At 43.0% G+C, this 21,166-nt stretch overlaps 2 protein-coding genes across 4 annotated transcripts in view; one reads left to right on the top strand and one right to left on the bottom strand.

Moving 5' to 3' along the window:
* Positions 1-10,901, top strand: part of adcy7 (adenylate cyclase 7) — a 53,023-nt gene extending 42,122 nt beyond the window's left edge. The window contains exons 13-27 of one of the 2 annotated variants that reach the window (XM_084360625.1): positions 426-485; positions 1,441-1,518; positions 2,182-2,251; positions 2,383-2,480; positions 2,646-2,730; positions 4,079-4,216; positions 4,374-4,463; positions 4,728-4,921; positions 5,062-5,173; positions 5,366-5,524; positions 6,554-6,700; positions 6,971-7,078; positions 7,215-7,329; positions 8,968-9,092; positions 9,602-10,901. In XM_084360625.1, the coding sequence (XP_084216751.1) occupies positions 426-485; positions 1,441-1,518; positions 2,182-2,251; positions 2,383-2,480; positions 2,646-2,730; positions 4,079-4,216; positions 4,374-4,463; positions 4,728-4,921; positions 5,062-5,173; positions 5,366-5,524; positions 6,554-6,700; positions 6,971-7,078; positions 7,215-7,329; positions 8,968-9,092; positions 9,602-9,748 (1,726 nt within the window). In that variant the 3' untranslated portion in view covers positions 9,749-10,901. The remainder of the gene's footprint in view (positions 1-425; positions 486-1,440; positions 1,519-2,181; positions 2,252-2,382; positions 2,481-2,645; positions 2,731-4,078; positions 4,217-4,373; positions 4,464-4,727; positions 4,922-5,061; positions 5,174-5,365; positions 5,525-6,553; positions 6,701-6,970; positions 7,079-7,214; positions 7,330-8,967; positions 9,093-9,601) is intronic. The other variant, XM_084360626.1, reaches the window with a different exon arrangement.
* A 33-nt stretch (positions 10,902-10,934) lies between these two features.
* Positions 10,935-20,384, bottom strand: brd7 (bromodomain containing 7). Of its 2 annotated transcripts, none has more exons than XM_084360657.1 (17): positions 20,266-20,384; positions 19,669-19,862; positions 19,468-19,561; positions 19,315-19,375; positions 19,026-19,170; positions 17,385-17,495; positions 16,595-16,764; positions 15,690-15,804; positions 15,242-15,317; positions 14,811-14,918; positions 14,580-14,715; positions 13,360-13,471; positions 13,200-13,247; positions 12,356-12,443; positions 11,573-11,716; positions 11,244-11,384; positions 10,935-11,115 (listed from the first exon to the last, which is right to left on the bottom strand). In XM_084360657.1, exons 1-17 carry the CDS (start codon positions 20,312-20,314, stop codon positions 11,045-11,047), a joined length of 1,863 nt encoding a protein of 620 aa, XP_084216783.1. In that variant the 5' UTR covers positions 20,315-20,384; the 3' UTR covers positions 10,935-11,044. The 2 variants fall into 2 exon arrangements, with proteins under 2 accessions (XP_084216783.1, XP_084216784.1); XM_084360658.1 differs by having other exon boundaries at positions 13,200-13,244.
* Positions 20,385-21,166: the final 782 nt, after the last annotated feature.

Raw genomic sequence — 21,166 nt, 5'->3', positions numbered from 1 at the left:
CAAATATTTAAAGTGGAGCTGCTGATTAGCGGGTAGAACTCACCTACACAAACAGCGTGGGCTGGAGTAATGTGATTAGAAGAGATAAGTGTGTGCCTAAAAGCACAAGCATTGGACCCCGTGAGAAGGGAGGTTTGTGATATCTCGGAAATTTCATTCATGTATGCACAGTGTAATGTAGCAGAGGCAGCAGCGTCTGAGGCTGAAGTGACTGTGAAATGAGGTTCACCCACTGAAGCTTGATGACATTACATATCAGAAAATATTTTTTCTGTGGTTAACAGTTGTGTGTGTTACTCTCGTTCACTAGCATTATTTCCGTTATTAACTGATTAAAATGGATTCTCACGTTTATTTCATCAGTGGCTCCTTACTGCTCTGCTGTGATGAATGTATTTTTGTGTCTTATTGTTGGACCCTGACAGCTTCGATGAGTCTCTAGAGGAACCGTTCACGTTGCCCACCCCTCCGTTCAGCAGCTATAAGTGAGTGGGGCCTTTGTAGTCCCGCAAGGTCCTCATTCCTTCAGTGCAGTAGTTCTCAACCTTTTGGCTCGTGAGCCCGATAAACAAAAACAGACGGACGCTTGCTCATACTCACTTGTTTAAGTGTAAATGAGCTTTCAGAAACTGTAAATGACACTTTTGAGTTCCCACAATCGTTTTAAATTGCAAATTAGTGCCCAGTTATCAGTATGCTTCATGGAATTATTTAAATTTTGTTGAATTGATTCATTTTTGTGGGAGTAAAGGGTAAAACGAATCATTTATCACAGTCATTTAAAAAGTGATAACACTTTTTTCACACGCTGTAAATTTTAGCTATGACAAAGATATTCTGCTCCAAAATATAACACCCCTAAAAAAGTGTCTATGTGATGTCCTCCTGACCGACAAGGTGAGAACTATTGCCTTAATGGAGAGCCTTGCTGTCCCAACACTAACCTGAGCAGCAGTGTGATGCTGTTCTTTTCTCACCGTTTCTCACTGCTACCTTTTTGTAACAGGGCAACTTTGATCTCAAAAGCCTTCAGAAACCCTGTAACCTTTTGTTAGTGGACTGACACGTTCCTATTAACACTGATCACTGACTGGGGGCTTGTGTGTATCTGGGCCTGTGCATCTTTGTGAGTGCTTCCTTCCTGATAGAGTAGAGGGGGTTTCCAAGCAGAAGCACTCCCACTGAATCCCACAGAGATCATCTAACACACAGCGTTCTGCATCCAGCGCACTCCCTCTACGTAACTCTCTCACTGGCGCAAACCATATTTCTCCTTTCTCACTAATGCTCAGAATGGCATTAACCACGTTGCCTCCAAGCACAGCTTAACTGGACCTGCATGACCTGATCTGGTTTTCCAGCATCTGTTCCAGTCCACTTGTGTGTGTCAGTGTCTGTCCGTCTGCCTCTCCCTAATTGTCTCTGTGCTTTCCGGTGCAGGAACAAATCCCAGAAAAGTAAGTTTGATGAGGAGCTGCACAATGAGATGACTACTACCATAGATGAGCTCAGCAGCAAGTACGTCTATTTTTACAGCATGACAAATCGCACATTGTGCGTTTTTTATGTAATTAGACAAATGTTCTCATGTCGAGATATTGTGAGTAACTTTATTCACAGTAACGGTTGCTTTGTGCAGACAATCATGAATCCTTCAGATATTTGTTATCCCCCTTTTTAATTAAGTGCCGCCATGAGGTTCACATTTTTGGTCTTGAGAGAAGATGACCATGTGACGTACAAACATTCACGTCCCCCTCAGGATGATTTGGTGATCCCCTGACTTTTTATAGATTAAAATGTAAAACTTTGGTTTAAGAGGAAATACCTGCGGAACCGATCACATTCCCATCCGCCTCAGCTGTACTGCTGCGGTATTAAAGCTAAAAATTCCCCTGCAGCCCAAAAAGCTTTTTCTGCATAGCCCACCATTATAAAAGTAAAACTAATGATGGGACACAGGAGTCCCATCAGTGTCATATTTGTAAATCTTTACTTGAGCAGAGGAATGCGATTTAAAATCAGTGACATCTTCACAATGTCGCGTCCATGGGCTGAACGTGGACTTGGGAAGTGAGAGCTAGAAAACTTCTCAGCCGTATGCAGCCGCTTGAGTAATTTCCTCCCTCTCTCTCTCCCTTCCTTCCTTCCTTCCTTCCTTTCTTCCTTCCTCTCTCTCAGGCAGTGGTATAAGACTGAAGAAAGTAGCAGTTTGGCTCTGTGGTTCCCAAAGAAAGATTTGGAAAAACAGGTCAGTTGGACTCAAAGCTGCAAAGAGACCAATGAAGACATTAATAATCCCACATTGTTATACATGTCTGTTAAAGCATTCTGGGGCTGAGCAAGAGGTTTCAGGTGTTGTTCTGTTTTTCCTCTTTCAAGTACCGATCCCTGGATTTGCCTATGTTCAAACACTATGTTGGCTGTGCCACTTTCATCTTCCTCTGCATCTTTTTGGTTCAGATGTTTGTCACAAAGGAGTGAGTATGGCAGTATTTTCCTTTTGTTATTTACTATCAAATATCTACCACCAAGTTGTCAGCAGGGCAAGAAGAAACACAGCATGAGGATGATATTTTGTACTAACAGGTAAAGAAGAAGCTGGAGACTGATTTCTGTCATCCTCTGTTTTATATCTCCCTCAGTCGACAGATGTTGGGGATGTCATTTGGAGTATTGGTCTGTGTGCTGCTGCTGACCCTGGCCATCTGCTTCGCCGGTCATTTACAGGTCAGTCTGTTAAATCTTACGTCAGCGTTTAACATTCAAATACTCAGATGATGAGAGTTCAGGTTTCAGCTCTTTCAGGCAGTACATCGCAGTTGTCATGTGGGTTTGGAGAAAGTGGAAAAATTAAGCCTCACAGTCACAGCAAACCCACACTGGATGGATGGATGGATGGATGGATGGATGGATGGATGGATGGATGGATGGATGCAGGCGATTGTGAAAGGGTTGTTATTTGTCCAGCTACACGTGTTAAGTGCCACATTTAATAATGCCGGCCTGGCCCTGACCCCGCATTGCATGAAATGTTTTTCTCTGGAGTGTTATTTGTTATATGTAAGGGAAAATGAGACATGAACTTCTTTCTAGATTATTATATTTCTGTTGTGTGAAGGCCACAATAACAAATACCATATAATACAAGAAGCACTCAGGAAAAATTAAATTTCACTTACCATCTGTTAGTAGCCTTCCTTAATCTTACTCCCCATTATTTGGACTGTATTATCCAACAAAGACACGAGGGAGTACGTGCGCTACTCAGCTTTTGGTGAAATTGTTATGGCAACTGCTCTTTCGAAAGTCAAGGAATTTCATTTTTTTTTTAAAGCGAAAAATGCGAGGCATAGCTGTGATATACTGTTAACTAACTAAATAACTTAAATCCCCTACACTCATCCCTTCATTTCTTCCCTGTTGGAACAAGGTCAAGGATGTGAACTATAAATCTCAAAATAAATACTGTACATACCTTCTGGGTCCAACAGTGTCTGAGCTGTACAACCATTTTGATTTTTCTTTGCATTGAAGGAGAGACACTGAAATATTCTTCAGTGAAAACATTGTTGTATTCAGCCACATATTGCTTTTCGTTTAATAGTTATTGAATGCAACTGTAAAATAAGGACCTTGGAGTCTTAATGGATACGTAATGCAGAAGGAAGAAATTTATACCAAAAATGTTCGTGTTCAAGTAAGAAACTCAAAGGTCAAAAAACGTAACAGCAGTGTGATACATTAAGTACGTGCTTGGCTAAATAAAGCCAAGGGCGAAGTGGTTTGTGTGGGGTGACATATGTGTTTTATGGTGGCAGTGTGTGAATGGAAACATGTCATGGAAGCTATCCCTTGCGCTCACTGTGCTGTAGCTTTCTTTAGCTAACCTACTGACTTAGTGGACGACGCCTGACATGCAGACCTTGACAGGCAGTGTTTCCTCCTCTCAGACAGATTCCCTCACTTGAAATAGCCAGCGATGAGTCACTCACACATGATGTCTGCAGATGAATGACTGTGCTCGTCATACCTGTTTTATCCCATCCTTGTCCTCACTTCTCCTTCTCCTCTGCAGCGCCTGTTTCCAGAGAAGCTGTCGAGTTGTCAGTGGCTGCCAGTTGTGTCGGAGGCGGTAGTGAAGCGGCCGTGTGTGCGCCTCCCTCTGGCCGCCATCACCACTGCGGTCATCATTGTCTTGGCAGTGTTTAACCTGGTGAGACTACGCTCACATGTTGGGTGATAAGAGAGGGGTCATTTTATTAACACTCTGGCATGACAGCTATGAAGTGTAGCACAGCTACAAATAGCAGACTTCAAAGCATGCGGTCCAGTAGTTGCTTGTAAGTCAAATCTTTTCATCCCCCCTGCAGTGCATCATCCCGACACCTGAGCTATGTGATGGTGCTCCATCAAATGCTTCCTTTGAGCCAAGATTAGAGAGGGATCTCTTCTACCTGCCTGTGAGTGATGGATTCGTTATCTGGAGACAATAATGAAATGACAATATTTAATGTCTGTTTATATCAGACTAGATATAAGGTATGGTATGTGCAAATAGTTCTGGCATGTGTTTAAAGGCACAGTTCACCTAAAAATATCCCTATTAGTGATATACCTACCTTTCCTCTTACCTGTCGTCCTGTTTATCCATCTAGATTGTTTTGGTGTAATTTTGTTCATTTTTTATTTGGTCTTATTCCATCCCTCGCCTTTCTCTCCCTCAGTACTCCGTGTACTGCTGTATCCTCTCGCTCATCGCTTGCGGAGTCTTCCTCCGGGTGAGCTTTGAGCTCAAAGTGCTCTTCCTCACGCTGGCCTCCGCAGTATACTACATCATCATCCTCAGCACCAAGAGTGATCTCTTCGTGGTCTATGGAAACATCCTCTATAACGACTCTAGCAGCTGGCACTGCAGCAGGTAGAACTAAAAGTCAATAACAGTGTATCAGAGCAACCAAATCACCAACTGGTGATGGTGGTTCCCAGTTCGAGAAAAAATGAATGAAATGTATAAATGGAAGTGAAGTCCAACCTTGAATGTTCTGCTTTGTTCTACAGTTTAGATGACGACACCGTCCTGAAAACATTGGGGCTGGTTAAACACCCCCAGGTGATGAGCTGCATATATATCACCCTGTTCCTGGTCACTATGCTCATCATCTCACAACAGGTAATAAAACAGAAGACAAACTGATTAACACAATAAAAACGATGTGCACGTCATTAAAGTCAAATCGTGTGTTGGCCTGTCATGAATTGACATCTGCGACTTAAAATGAATCAATAATGCTGCAAGAAGTTTAGAAAAAAAACGAAAATAGTATCAGGTTACGATCTAACCTCACTGTGTTCTGTCTGCCAGAACGAGTCCTGCTTCCGCCAGGACTTTCTGCTAAAGTATAAGAACCGCACGGAGCAGGACGAGATCGAGACCAGGGAGAACCTGAACCGCCTGCTGCTGGAGAACGTGCTGCCGGCCCACGTGGCAGCACTGTTTGTCGGGGAGAACAAAAAGAACGAGGTGAGGCTTCACTCAGTCTGCTTATTTAATGAGAAGAATGGAAAATCAGTAAATAACAATTAACATTGTGGTATGATCAGTGTCTCACTTTATTTAACCATTGATTACCAATGGAAAGGTGAATTATTATAATTTATCAACATTGTAAAGACAGAGCCACTCTACCTAAACATTAGTTACCTCGTTGGACCCACAGCTTCAGTGTCACTTTGTGTAAAGTGAATAAAAAATACTACTAGATGTACAGTTTGGTATAATTAGGTAGTAATTATAGTATAATTTTACATTTTGTAAATCACAAAGGGGAAGATATTTTCTTTACCTTCTGATTGGTTTCACACTTCTCAGGATAGATGTCCAGAATGTATTCAGGTCATGTGCATTAACTTGTGTTGTTTTAGCAAGCAGTTTTTTTTTTCCTTTTCTACCATTATCGTCTTAAAAGGACAGTTCACCCCAGAGGTTTTTATTTTTAGTACTTTTTATCCATCTCGATTGTTTTGGTATGACGTGCCAAGTTTTAGAAATATCCGCCTTCCCTCCAACATAATAGAAAAATATGGCACTTGGCTTGTGGTGCACATAGCTCTAAAAGAATGTACTTTTAAACTCAACAGCAGTGTCTCTTTGCAGAAATAATAATGACACTTACTCTAAATAATCCATCCTGTGAGCAGAATGCAGGAACTATTTTCTTTTTGTATCAGCGTGTAGAAGGAAGCATACATCTGCTCATGGACAAAGGCTAGCTATCTAAGTCGACTAACGTTATAGCTCAGCCAAGTAGGAAGTCATTAATGTTTACATCCTGTGCTGTCAGGAGCACGACCCTCTTGTCCTTGCGCAGTGATACGGAAATAAAATAGTTCCTATGTGGAAATGCTCAAATTATCAATCTAGATGGATAAATAGCGCTACCGGCAAGAGGGAAAAGTACTTTTGTAGTAGTAGTTAACGCAGGCCTTACAGACTCAGTCTCCTCCTGGGTAAACCACTAACTTTATATTTTTGTTTTTTCCTTCCTGACAGGACCTTTACTACAAGTCCTATGACTGTGTGTGTGTGATGTTCGCCTCAGTGCCGGATTTCAAGGAATTTTACACCGAGTGTGATATCAACAAAGAAGGCCTGGAATGCCTGAGGCTGCTGAACGAGATCATCGCCGACTTTGACGAGGTCAGGAAGAAATAAAAACGCCTCTTTCATCCTCGTATCCTCCATTCGGTGCCAAGCACTTCTCTGTGATACACGACAGATGTGTCTTTAAAGCCCCGGTCTGTTATCGGTAGCTCTGTTTATGCACTTATTCCCGTTCCAAATGTTAAGCGTGTGCCCCCCGGGGACTGGGCTGCATCATTATCAGAACTAATGCTCAAGAATTCAGGAATAAATAGAAAGTGTTGCCTCATAACACTCAGTGTTTTTTGTGTTTCTCTAACCAAACAGCTGCTGTCCAAACCAAAGTTCAGCGGTGTGGAGAAGATCAAAACAATTGGCAGCACGTACATGGCGGCCGCGGGGCTTAGTGGGACGCCTGGTCAGGAGAACAATCAGGTGGAGTAGCTCCTGGGTCAGATCTGGGTCACGTCGGCTTTGTTTGCAAGCCAACAATTGTGTTCACATGTCATAAATACAAACCGTAAAGCTTGAAGCGGTCATAATGAGCTCGGTGGATGATATGTTCTTTCAGGACAGGGAGCGGCAGCAGGCCCAGATAGGGATCATGGTGGAGTTTGCCATCGCTCTGATTGGCAAGTTGGACGGCATCAACAGACATTCCTTCAATAGCTTCAGGCTGCGTGTGGGTGAGTGTGCTCAGCTGCTTGGCAGCTCCAGCAGAAACCTTTCATTGACTGAATGCTGCGCTGCACTAGATCCAGGTTTCCTTGGTTACACTGTACATGATTGGCATTTATGTAGTACACCGCCTTCACTGGCTCCGTTATTAGTTTGTCATGTTGCTCACAGGACTGTAGTAGAAGTTAAACCTACCTTACTGGAGTGAGTCCTTCTTTAAAAGCTGATGTACTGTAACGTGTGGAGCGTCTGCTTTGTGGTTGTCTGTAATGTTGAGCTCATTTTACATTGCCACTCATACATTACTGTGGTTATCTAAAGTACATCAAATAATATGTAAAGCAAATCTCACACTGAAGCCATGAGAAAGAGACAGAACCCAGAGGAGTGTCTCAGAGACCTTAACCTCTGTCTGTTGTGTCTGCAGTCCTGACACAGTTATTCCCACACGGTTGATTCTGAGCAGACATCTCGGATAAAAGATTTAGTTAAAATATTTACATTTCTCTGGAGATAAAAACCAACATGAACACTGTAGTTTCACAGTGAGTGGTTTAAATCTTCCTTTACAGAGTGCTGTCCTTATCAGCAGGCTGTGTCTAAACACTTTGTGACATTAAAACAAAATCCACTCACTTCCAGTAATGAGATACGTGTTTATTAAAAGGAAGGGACAGTGTTTCTTTGACAGCTGACGCCATACTTTAGTAATTTCTCCGCTGCTGGTTACATTACGCCTCTAAACATCCTGCAGTTGATATCTTGCTCTCTCCAGATGTGAGCGGTCATTGTTTGCATTAGAAATTTAAGGTAGAACTGCACCTGCTGTGTTCTCCGCTCCTTATCTAACATCCCTGCATTAAAACCCGTCTGAACAGCGTCCGCTGTGGCCACAGGTGACAATTACAGGATAGTCAGTGCAGTAGAGAGGCGAGATGAAGTGAGAGCAGTGACTCAGTGATACCAGTTACACAGCAGTCTCTATCTAAAACAAAAGTAACCATCAGCTTCTCAACATACCAGACCAAGTAAGGCTGCAGCTGCGAAACCACTGAATGTCTTAGATTGAATAAGGTTTGACGTCTCTAACCTTTTATTTGTAGTCTCGTATCTTGGTTTAATTTATTGTAAATCTAAATAGTGTCATGGGATTTATCACTTTTCATCTCTCTCATGTAAGTTAAGCATTTTAATTCATAAGCTGTGAAACTTCTTCTAGTTTCAACACTCAAACTTCTTGATCAATGCCGTGGATTTTTAGCATATTTGAGGGAGACATTTGACTTTGCGTCGTGTCTAAAATCTCTTTTAAGAGCAGCCACAGTATTGTAGAGTAAAAAGCCTTTTCAACCCTGTGTTAGTCCGCCTTGAAAAGTTGTGGGCAACTCAGAAAATGTGCTCTGCTGATTTGTCCTTGACAGAAATGACTGCAAACCAATAGCATTGTATTAATGAATGAAAAAGTTATTTCATTTCTGACGAACATTTGAACTCATCCGGTACATCTTTGAACTACTAAAATGTGAGAGCTGTGGATGGATGAGTCTCGTTTCACTTCTTGGATCTTATATTTCAACCTGTCTGTTTTATTCCTGCACACTCTCACTTCCTCTGTTAATTTATCACAACCTGTCGTTTCTCCGCAGGCATCAATCACGGCCCGGTGATAGCTGGAGTGATCGGGGCGAGGAAGCCTCAGTATGACATCTGGGGAAACACTGTTAACGTGGCCAGCAGGATGGAGACCACCGGGGAGCTCGGGAAGATCCAGGTACGTTCGGCACAGCCCGACAGAGGCGACCAGCGATATTGTATCTGGTAATCTTGAAGGTCAAGAAGTCAAATCTCGTATTTTCCAGCAGAAAAAAAAATTCCATTCTCAGCCAGTCCTAAGAACATCTCATGAGATGAACATTTAATTTGCTTTTCCCCTGCAGTTGCACTTTATTGCAGCGTATCACATTAATCTGTGGACTCAAAGCAATTCATGACTTGACTTGAGAAATTGCTTTTCCTGTGCTAATGGCACTGCTCCGCCATAGCCACAATAATGCTGTCATAATGAAGTCGGAAATTAAAACATTTATTCAGTAAGAGAAGTCAGATGTTACTTTTGCTGCGGGGAAGTTCTCACAATGGATTTTGGCTCTCCAGATGTTGTTTTAAATCTGAATATGTAGTAGCAACAAGACAAAAACAGTCATGTTTTTGCCGTTTAAAAATGACTTCTGTTAGTCGTTTGTTTTCTCAGCTGCAGTTGTGTGCTCCCCTCTTCTTCAGGTCACGGAGGAAACGTTTAAGGTGCTGCGGAAGCTTGGCTACTCGTGCGACTGTAGAGGATTAATCAACGTGAAGGGGAAAGGGGAGCTGAAAACCTTCTTTGTGTGCACCGACATGAGCAAGCAGCAGGGTATGGGGCTGAGCTGAGGCCGGACCGCCACAGCCAGCAGAACTGGACACAGACTCGTGTACACAAGTCGAGAGTTTATATACTCCTGAAACGCCACAAGTGTTGAGACAGAGCTGAGTGAAATACAGCTGTGTTCCTGTCATGTTGCTGCATAGTAATGACTTAGAGGAAGTGCTGCCTCGCTGTGATGTCACAATGAACCAACACTTTCTACTCTGGACCCTGTTAGACAGACGAGGATTGGTGGAGAGATGGTCAGTACGTACAATCGCCATCTTTTTCTATTCATGACCACGTTTACGTCCAGTGATCAGTCACTTTTTGTACTTTTTCTTGTCTTTAACTTAGATGTTGTTCGGATAGAAAAGATGCGTCTTGTACTAATGCCAAATACAGTTGTTATTTTTGAAGACCTCCCGGTCCTTTAAAAAAACAAAACAATGGATTCTGTTTGGATCCTGATTTGAGAAGCCGTCTGGTTTTTACCTGTTTGAGATGGGATGGGAACACTGCTGTTACTGTGTAATGAGCACGACATCTGCCAGCTGTTTCAGTACAGAAACGGGCTGAAACAGAAGGTAAAGATAAAGATCTGACAACACATGAGGAAAAGTAGTAAGTTTCACTTTTACCGGCCATGCTGCACATCCTAAAGTTACTGTATCTTCAACACCTTTGATTGAACTGTTAGTTAAGGTTCAGGTGTAACAACCCTTTATGTGATCATGTAGTCCGGCCGCAGTAACAACTGTTTAATATTACATATATGACAAGGTATTTGCAACGTTTCAGGAGGAAATGGACGAATCCATGTGCTGTATCTTCGTCATCTGTTAACGTGTTGCCGCTTGTGTGCATTTATGCTGCGTTGAGGGGAACCTGCGACGCTGCCCTCGGTGTCTCAAGTCCGTATGATGTAACAACCTGCCTGCTGTGAATGTTTTTCCTGGCTGCAGCTCAGATGATCACCCGCACCGATCCGGATCGCTCTCAGTGTCTCTGAAAACTTGATCTGTCTTGTGGCCTTAACTTTTGAGACCATCATGTCGTCTGTAATCGTGGTTACATAATAATAATGATAATAATAATGTATTGGCCTTCATGTGAACAAAATGTGACATTGAATTTTGTACAGTTACAGAATGTAATAAATGTTTTCCTAAGTCTGCAGTTTGTCATACAGTACTTTACAGAGACCCGGTGTATATATAAAAGAAGGTTTATTAAATGAAATGCATACAAATGTCTCACAAAAAGCACCTTTCATACAAAACTTAAGTTATTCAACTGTAGATTGAGTGGGTGGAATTAAATTATACAGGAAGGACCTGAACAGCATCCTGACAACTGGAGGAGGTCTCCATCGGCTCAGCCATCCCCTGCACTGAAAAGGAAAATACAATTAGATGTGCCAAGTTCTGACTGAATCTCTGAATTTGTAATGTTGAGTTTGGACTTTAAAGCCCAAACAGCAGACACAATGTCCATTAAGGTGTTTTTTTTTTTTTTTACCAGTGGTGAGGTCAATGAAGGGCTCGGGTGGTTCTGCAGGTAGAGTGATGCCCATGGCCCTCCTGATGCCGTACACGCTGCTGACGTCACATGGAGCCACTTGACCAGTCAGCTCAGCCAGGTTCCCGGTCACCTTCTCAGCTGCAGACAGGAAGTGTCAAAAGGAAACATTATTAGAGAACATTAGTGAATAATTTGGGTTGTAAGAAGATAAATATGAAGCTACCGCCAACAGCCTGTTAGCATAGCTTAGCATAAAACTAAAAACAAGGAAACCGCTAGCCTGGCTCTTCCAAAATCCGTCTGCCCGTGCACTGAGAGGCTCTTACCCAGCTCCATCTCCTTCGAAGTCGGTGCCATCAAGCAAATCATGTTAGGTGGCTGCTTGGCGCTCAGACGCTCCTTCTGTGCTTCCTGCAAGTCATGCAGGAGCTTTGTAGTCTCGTCCAACTTCTGCTGGAAGTGCAGAGCCTCTGTGACGGACAGAAAGAGAGACGAGAGACATGCAGTTAATGCTTCCTCTGGGTTCCTCCAGTTACCCTGTGGTAACCCCTCCTGTCCTCGGCTGCACACGTTGAACACAATACATCCTTTCTTTCTCAGCCCTGGTGTGGCACCCTCAGGCTTCAGAGAGCCGAGGGGGGAGAGAGAAACTATGATGGGCTGTTTGAAACATCTAAGAGGATGCATAATGGGATGCTGAATGGCTAAATGGCTCAGCTAACTGCTATAGATGAAGGCTTTTTCTGCTGTTTTTTTTCTCAAATTACCTCAATGGCAGGAGCATTTAGAGTGTAATTATGAATTTCTTTGTTCACAACATAAAGCAGTCAGAGCTGACCACGTTCACACGTCTGCCTCCTGCTCTCTGGGCAGATCAGATCTGTGATCCTCCACGAGAGCAGGTTGTTTCAGTTGTCGAGAAGAAAGGCCAAACATCCTCCTCCAGCTCTCTATTTATATGACTGTACATTTCTTTGGATTTTGGATGAAATCAATGTGAAGTTGTCACCTTGTGCTCCAGGAAGCTTACTGGGTATTTAAAAAAGAGACAGACGGACTAAACGGTGAATTAATGAATCAATCAGAAATGAAGTTTAGTGAAGTTTTACCCCCAGTGAGCTCTTTAGGCTTCTGCAGGCCTGTAGCAGAGTACAGGAAGTCCAGCCTGTTGCTGTGGGATGCTCCGGGTTCAGCTACCTACAAGAGACGAAAGTGGGGGGACAACATGTTTAGTCAGATTAGGACGATGCATTCCACGCTAGACAGCTGATGCGTCTCAGGAACATCCAGGCCTTTTGAAGCTTCTTTAGTCACGCTGCGTCTTCGCTCCAATAAAATCAGCCCTAATGAAAAGCTGCAACACCCGGGCAGGGGATGAGAGTAAACTGGAGCGCTGCCAACAAAAGCAAACAGAGGCAGCACAGAGGGCTGCTGTGTGCATGATGGAGGGGCCTGTACTTTGGTTTCCTCTGCTGCTCTGAGGAACGATTCAGCCGCACAGCCAGCGGGCACTGAACGAAAACACAGGGCCTCTTCCAAATTCTCCAACGGCGAGCGTTAAACGAGCAGCACCGCTGCGCTCTGAGGGGAAATGTTCTTTCCGTGCGTGGATGGATCACAGCTAAAGGCAGGCCCCTGCTTTATTTTCACAGCTGGTTGACGCAGTCACCGTCTGCAGAGGCCATCCATAACGACAAAATAAAATGAAGAATCCACACATGAGGTGTAATGCAATCACACACGCTGCACACCGAACAACGGCACAGCGGGGGCTCATCCTCCGAACATCACATCCAGCACTGACGAGGGTGAACAGCTCTGGTTTCACGTTACGTAGCACAACGCTGATATTTAATATTATGAACTCGATGTCTGTTTCCACTCGTACTGTGTAGTGGGACACACGAGGAACAGAAGCTCTTGATCACTGTGAACAGGTTCGTACAAACTCACCTCCTTCTCATTCTTGTCCCCTTGTGTATTTTTTGCCTTCTCCACCTGCTGGACAGGCAAAAATAACTGAGTCAAGTGATACTGTTGCATCCTGAGCAGTGCAACTCAGCAGGAACATAAGTCAGCTTCAGTCAGTTAAGACGTGACAGTAGATGCCTACCGGTTCGGTCTCCTTCAGGGTTTTCGAATGCTCTCCGTTGGTTATTGCATCCAGAAGATTGTCCGCCAGTTTGTACACGTACTCATCTGAATTAGCCAGGAACTCTGACAAGCTGCCAAACACACACACACACACAAACACACACGTAGAACAACATTTACCGTTAGTGTTTTCGAAGCAGAAGCTGGGGTGAAAATCAGAATCAATTTCTTGGCCAAGAAAAATAAGAAGTTGCTCTCGACTCTGCTGAGTCTAACCCGCTGAAGCAACAACTGAACCTGGTGCACACAGTGAAACAGAGACAGTCAGAGCGGGCTTCTTCTTTTTCATGAAGAGCAATCCACGATAAAACGTTTTCCTGTCCCGTCCCTACTTCTATGTCATCCTTCTATTTTTAAAATGTAGTGAAAAATGACTCAACAGTCCAGTTTAATTGAATCAAGCTGAATCCAATATCAAATAAAACATATTTAAATCCGCTCGGTCTGGATCTTCACTCCGATCCTCATCAAATTGTACGCACTCGTTGATACCAGCCACCTAAATACACCTCTGGTGAAAAACACCAAGATCCATCCATTGTTCCCTGAGAAATGTATGAAAATTCTGAAAAACATCCAATCGCAATGTTACAGAAATTGGGAAGAAAGAAGATTCGTCCCTTCTTACGAATACACACCAAAAGCAAATGGGGTCTATTCAGGGATGTTCATGGAAAAACCTGCTCAGTAGTTTTTATGTAATCCTGCTGAGGAACAATCCAACAAACCACCTTGATGGAGGTAAATATAAATTAACAACATACTTAAGTACAGTATCATTTCAACTGTGTTACTGGATACCAATGCTTTAATGAAACTGTTTGTTCTAAACATCCAGTCCACTTTAATTTTTAGCCTGGACACAAAAACTCTGGAGGTTACAAACACAGACGGTGCAAAGTCTTTAAGGTGATCAGTAACATTCTTGGTGGAGATACAGTAAGCCAAGGGTGTCATGAGTGTCCTATAGCAGCATACCATGAGATAATTATAGACGACGGACTGAAGTGTAAGGACCGGCGGGTTAGAGTCAGAAGGAGGCCCAGTGTAAACCTGACCTCCTCCAGACTGGGTGACCTCAGTAAAAGACAGAAACATCTGGGAAGCAGTCAGTCAGGAATGCCTCGTGACGTTTTGTGTAAATGCCACAGAGCGCGAGTGCGTCGGTGCCGAACATACCTGTCTGAGCCCTGCGGACCGGACTCGTCGCCGTAAGAAGAGAAGATGAGGTCGGACTCCTCCTTGCTGATGTTGGCGAAGCTGGAGTCGTAGGTGGGCGCGTAGGAGGTGAAGGGCCCGTAGTTGATGTAGGACACTGTGGGAAGCAGCAATATCGGCTCAAAGCTCAACCGGCAGGAAGGAGAGCTCTCACATTAGCATCGTGCTGGAAAATTTGGAGCAGTAGAGTACCTTGAGTAATCCTGTTCCTCTTGTCCTCCCTGAAGCCCTGCAGGGTGTTCACGCCGCTCTGCAGCCGATTGGACATCATGCCGAGTTTCACAGGACAGTAACCAACATCTGCAGCAGCAGAAAGACATTTAGTTCTCTCCCTTCTTCATTCTCCTGACGTATTTACGTTCACTGATTAGTCTGCTGATTCTTTTCTCTATTAAGTATCTAGTCAAAGGTGACGTCTGCAAATTGCTTTTTTTTTGGTCCAAGTGGCATTCAGCGTACGATCGTTGAAGGCTGAGAAAACCAGCAAATGTTCACATTTCAAAAACTGGAACTAGTGAATCTTTGACAGACGTTTATTAAGAATGAGCTACTCATCTGAAGTGCTGCTTATTTATTTTCCATTGATCAACTGAAGGACTCTACGGGCCTCCAGATGGACTCACCTCCCACTGATGGATCTGCTGGGTTGAGGATTGCCAGAGTGGTGGAGCCGTCAGACTTCCGCCTTCCAAACTCCAACTGTACAACAAATAAATTGTACATGCCCATAAAAATCTGTTTTTTCAATATGAGAAATGAGTGTTGCGTAGAAACATTTGGGTCGGACCTGGAGAACAACAGCGCTTCTTCCAAACCACTACTGATTGACCAACCACCAGTTGGAGCAAAAAATCTCATGACCCCAAGTTAAATGTTCCAGATGTCTTAAACACCAAATCCCCTGTTAGCCTAAAATAAAACCAGATATCCTCTCCACTAAGGGCTCTGAAACTAGAGACTTTTCGTCTCATGACATCATTTTGAAATGAGCAGATAGTCATGATATGCTTAATAGCGGTAATGTCATTTAGGGAAAAAAAGAGAGGTCTGAGTGTGACCCTGCTTGCTCACATCACACTGCAGCACTCTGTTGGACAGCTTTCCTCCTGACTCTTCGATAACCTTGCGGATTTCCTCAAGCTCTTTCTCTGCCTTTGCCGCTTCGTCCTTGGAGTCCTTATCCTGTCTGCAAATGAAACACAATTGACAGCCGGCAGATGAGACTCTTCGACCATGTATGAAAAGGTTTTTACTTTATAGAAAGAATAAAAAGCATGCACACTGCAGGAAGAGGAATGAGGGCTTCTGTTCATTAAACGCCTACGTTCTACTTTCACTTCTTAGATAATCTACCTGCAAGCGTTTTGTTGACGTCAGTAAACGCCATGAGGATTTTATACGCAGTGTCTTCTGTTCTTACACTGAAGGTAAAAATGTAGCTGAATGAAAAACAGCACAGTAAAAAGGTTGCTCAGCTGCTCCTCTGTCGTAACCGATCGTGACTTGAATCGTCCGGTTCTGTTACATCACTGATTTAAAAGATGCACAGCCATGAGAGAAAACAAGACCCAACATGCTGTGAGGCATTCCTAACATTCTCAGCCTCCGGCAACACAGTGGAAAAACGGATTCACTTTAGTGTCAGAGGAAACAAACTCACAACAAACTGACCCTGCACCGACAGAGTGGGGGAACTGTTTCCACCAACGTGCTGCGGTTTTTACCCCCTTACCTGTGCTGACAATTTCAGCATTTAAATCCTTTTGTTCAAGATCAGGGACAGTTTTTTTTTGCCACGTCTTGATTGAGATTTTACTCATGTCACCCAACTTAACTTTAGGATCATGTGAGAAATGAAGCTTCGTGACGATTATTTCACCTCCTCACATTGAAATCTGGGCAAGAGAAGCTCTGCTGCAGTGCTACATGACTGGGACTTAAGGACACATGTATGTAAAGTCAGCCGGTTTAAGGACCTGGGTGTGCTGGGTGTTTGGGAGCGCTCGCTGGTGTCCGAGGTCGTGGGTCTCTCTTTGTTCTGGTCCAGACTGGTGCCCCCTTGTTCCTCAGACTTCACTGGCTGTCTGGCAGAAGGGTCGAGGCCGGACATGAACTCTATGCTCTGCTTCAGGCTGTCCAGTCTTTCCTATTGAAAGACAATTAAAAGGGTATTTCATTTCTTTCACTAAGGAACAGGAAAAGAAAAGAACTGGAGAGAAGAAAATCTGCCTGATAAACCTGTTGGTAGCACCGATGATGTTATACATAACCAGAACATTTTGCAGCTATCTGCTGCCCCCATCTGTCCCAGTGCTCCAAATGAAGTTTATAGCAAACAGAAAGACGACGATGACATCTTGTGGCACAGAGAGCGACTTACACATGTTGATAAATACCGTCTGTATTTGAAGAGGTGGTGAATATTTATTTATGTTTAACTTTAATAAACTCCAGTGAAGGCCGTGTGTCGACTACATCAATAATTATCACTGGATACGAACGAGTTTTAACATAAACGTGGCTATAAGTAGTTTCAGGCGATTCACACGAATGAAAGCGTAAGTATGAATATTATATTCCATGTCTGCCATTAGAACCGCCTAAATCCTACACACTGGACCTTTAAACTTTAAATTATATAGATACGGTGAAATTATAAAAAGCCCCAAAAAGATTTTTCATTCATACTAAATTTTTAAAATAATATTGTCTACAATCTGAAAGAGCTACATGAACAGCAGGAGAGTCCTTGAAGAAGTTTCATACCTGGCTCAAGATCTTCATCCCAGAGTGTAACAGTTTCCGAGCTGCTTTGTGGTAAATGGTCTCGGGTTTGTTGTAAATCATGGCGTTTTCACACATGATCCTGAAATCCACCTGCATCAACATCACATAACACGTCACATAGTTGACAACATGACACAAATCAGCTCTTGTGAATCAAAATGCAGTAGAAAGTTGTAATCCTGGTATACATGACAGACATTTTACCATAGTCCAGGCCTATTCAACTATGTTTTACAACGGCTAGAATTGGAAAAAGTGAAGTACCAAGGTGCCAGACAATAAGATCTCATATGACTGATCTGTAAAATGTGGAATTTAAGTGCTAAAACAATGCATTTATATTTTTGTTCTTCCTTTCTGTTCTTGTTTATTAGTTTTCATGCCTGAGAAAGAAAAATCACATTTTAAGAAAAGTAAAGAAAAAAAATTAATGCCCCTTTTTAATCTTAGAAGTACGTTGCCAGTTTGCAGTGGACAGTAACGGAGTGAATTTACTTGAGTACTGTACTTAAGTACATATCCAGAGGATTTGTACTTTACTTGAGCATTAGATTTCTTTGGTACTTATTACTCTTACTTGAATACATTTCCAAGACAAATATTTTTACTTTTACTCAAGTTAATTTCTAGGAAGGCTGAAAAGTACTCGTTACTTTCAGGTCTGCTCTTTTTTTTTTTTTCTAAAATACTATTGGACACAAGCTGTTTGTCAAAGAAGGGAACCTATAACAGTGCACGCCCTCCACTGGGATCTACGTAAAAGCGGAAATACGTCATCCCTCCCCATAAGGATACCACCAAAGTAGCCACGCTCTCAACTGCTTTTGTCAACACAAAACCGCGAACTGTGATCCCATTCATTAGGGCCCGAGCAGGGAACCTGCAAGGACCCAAGGTGGCGCTCTGGTGCCAGTTTCATTAGGGCCCCAGCAGGTAACCTGCGTTGTCCGAAATGATCGCATTTTTCACTGCCTGAACATGGATGAAAACGGCATTTTATTTGACAAACACATTAGGCCTGGCCAAAAATGTTATAATCTATGCTCGTCCTGAACGTCCATCACTAGGTGGTGCTATAATCAAGGAAAGTGTGTTTTGGCTAATAACTCTCACATACTTTGTCGCATATTCAAAAACCATATATCCACGCGTTCCCTGAATTCTGTTGAATCTCGTGATGTAGGCCATGCTAATTTGCAAGACTTGTTTTTTACGTTTTATATCTCTAAATATTTTTTTTAAATTTTTATTAATTTTTACATGTAAATATTAGCATTTTAGCTAAATAGCTTCCAGGTCATGTGATCAATTGACTCAAAATCAGTGTGGGATCATGTAACAACACTGGCTGCATAAGATACACCTCTTGTTTTTACATTTTACATCTGTTCATAATTTTTATTAGCAAATATTAGCATTTTTAGCAAATATTAGCATTTTAGCTCAATAGTTTCCAGGTCATGTGATCAATTGACTCAAAATCATGTTGGGATCATGTAACTACACTGGCTGCATGAGATACGCCTCTTGTTTTGACATTTTACAACTCAAAGTGACGTGAAGTGATTAGATAATCTGCTAGCATGCAACAATACACCTGTGTGAGACACAGACAGATACCTTGAGTTCATCCAATGACTGGTAGCACTCTTTCTTTACTTTGTCCTTCATTGAACTGAAGTCCATAGGCCGTTTGATAATTGAGGAGTAGCCAGGAGCGATGAGGTCCGTCACCGGGAAGGAGAAGAAAGCACTGGGATCTTTCCTACAAAGAAAAATAAATAAATACAGAATTTATTTGCAGCACCAGGCATGTAGTAACTAAACTGTGGAGGTAGGGAGGGCTGAGGGTCAATAAAATCACAAGCATCATGAGGAGACTCAATCAATTAAGGGATCCAGGTTGCACCTTTGTAGCTGCCTGATGAGCTGGTTCAAAGCTTCCTGCAGAGGAGTCTGCTCTTTCTCTGCTAAGAAAAACAACAACACATCAAGGTAAGACCTCAGAAAAAACAAAAAACTGTCGACATTAGTTGTGAACAAGATGAACATTTGACACTACCTTCCAGTTTATCCAGCTCGGAGCGGATAGGAGTCCTGTTCTGCTCTCGGTCCTCTTCTCCATCTGCCTCCTGTCCTTTCTTCTTCTTTGGCGTCTAACGTTACAAAACCAATATTAAACACTGTGTGTGTAAAGCAGCTCCTCTCGTTAAAGACTTCACATCCTTCACTATCCATCTAGAAGAAAGGGGAGCAGGCTTACCTTTTTCTTTCCTCTGTCATCCTCCGGAGAGCCGAGGCTCCTCTCTTTATCCTTCTTCTTTTTCTTCTTCTTGTCCTTGGGTTTGTCGTGGTCCGCCGGCTGCTCGTCGTAGAAAGTGTCCCGACTCGAGCTTCCCGTCGTCACTTCATTCCCAGACACTTTCAGCACCAGCTTCAGTGGTCTCTCTCCGTACTCTGCAGACATCGAGCCAGCTAAAATCATTACCGAGCTAACGATAGCTAACTGTAGCCGTGACAGCTGAGGGATGCTAGTAACAATAGCCGCTACGTGGTAGCTATCTTACCAAGCAGGCGTTGTTGTGGATTTACACCTAAGATTGTATCAACGTCCTAAATCGGAACTTGTGTTCACACCGTATAATCACACAAAGCTGTGGGCTTATAACTAAAAGCATGCGGGAGATAAACAGCTAAATCAAGCCTAGCTAGCCTAGCAGCACGCTAGCTATTTAGCTAACTTATGACTATGGTCGTGCTAACAAGCGCGAAACCACATATATTCCCGCTGGTGTATTTTAAAACAAATTAATAAAGAGTTTAGCTGGATTAGTACTCTAAGTATATGCAATTAAAATACCTTCATATCCGTGTTTTTCGGACTTGTGCTTTTTGTGCTTCTTGCCCATTGTTTGTATTTTGGTCTGGCACCGCCGGCCGGTCGCTCTCTCTGATCTCTGCGCAGGGGAAGCGGCGAACAGCGCCGCGGGGCTGCAGCGCCACCCGCCGGTGAGGCGGTGGTAGCGCAGGGAAGTACAATCACCATTGTCGTCGGTAGAGGGCGAAATAAGTCCAGTATTTAAATTCAACCCTGGAGCAAACCCTGCAAAACTTTTACCCCGTGATGTGATATAGTGCAACTGTCAGTTTACACCATGCACCATTTAGATGGAGGATTTGACACAGAATTATAAAGTATTTCTGAAGACACCCTCTCTGCATGCACAAGGTACATCCGAGAGTCACACTTGTCACACCACCACGTTAATACCAGAATATATGCATGCACTCACCCACACCCAAAAAGGGCATAGTTAAAGGGCTTGTCTCGCTATTTAGTATTGCACTTTAATAAAGTAGGGATGCCTGAGTGACACATGAAGAGAAGAATGGTCCAAGCTGACGCTTCAGACACCAAGATATCCTGATTTATATCAACCCAAAACACTAGATCTACTCAATAGCATCTTTCAACAGACCTACTTGATCGTTTGAAGTCTCTCCAAGGCCAAGATGATTTATTCTGATGACGTCATCAAGGTGATTTTGTCTCAGACATTAGATAGCGCGCCCCGGAGCCACAGAGGACAAACAACTGTTTTCACAAGTTGAATATAATCCTCCTGATGAGTGAATAGAGCTTGTGTAAAAATGTGTTAAACCTTAAACACAGATTTATGTTGTGCCATTGTAAAGTTCTGTTAAGGTCTCCGTCCTCACAGACCTAATCGGATCTCGAGTTATTGCAAAACTAGGGGGCG

This window comes from Pagrus pagrus (assembly GCF_965226575.1).
Source record: "Pagrus pagrus genome assembly, chromosome: 1".
NCBI lineage: Eukaryota > Metazoa > Chordata > Actinopteri > Spariformes > Sparidae > Pagrus > Pagrus pagrus.
This window is presented reverse-complemented; position numbering and strand designations above follow the sequence as displayed.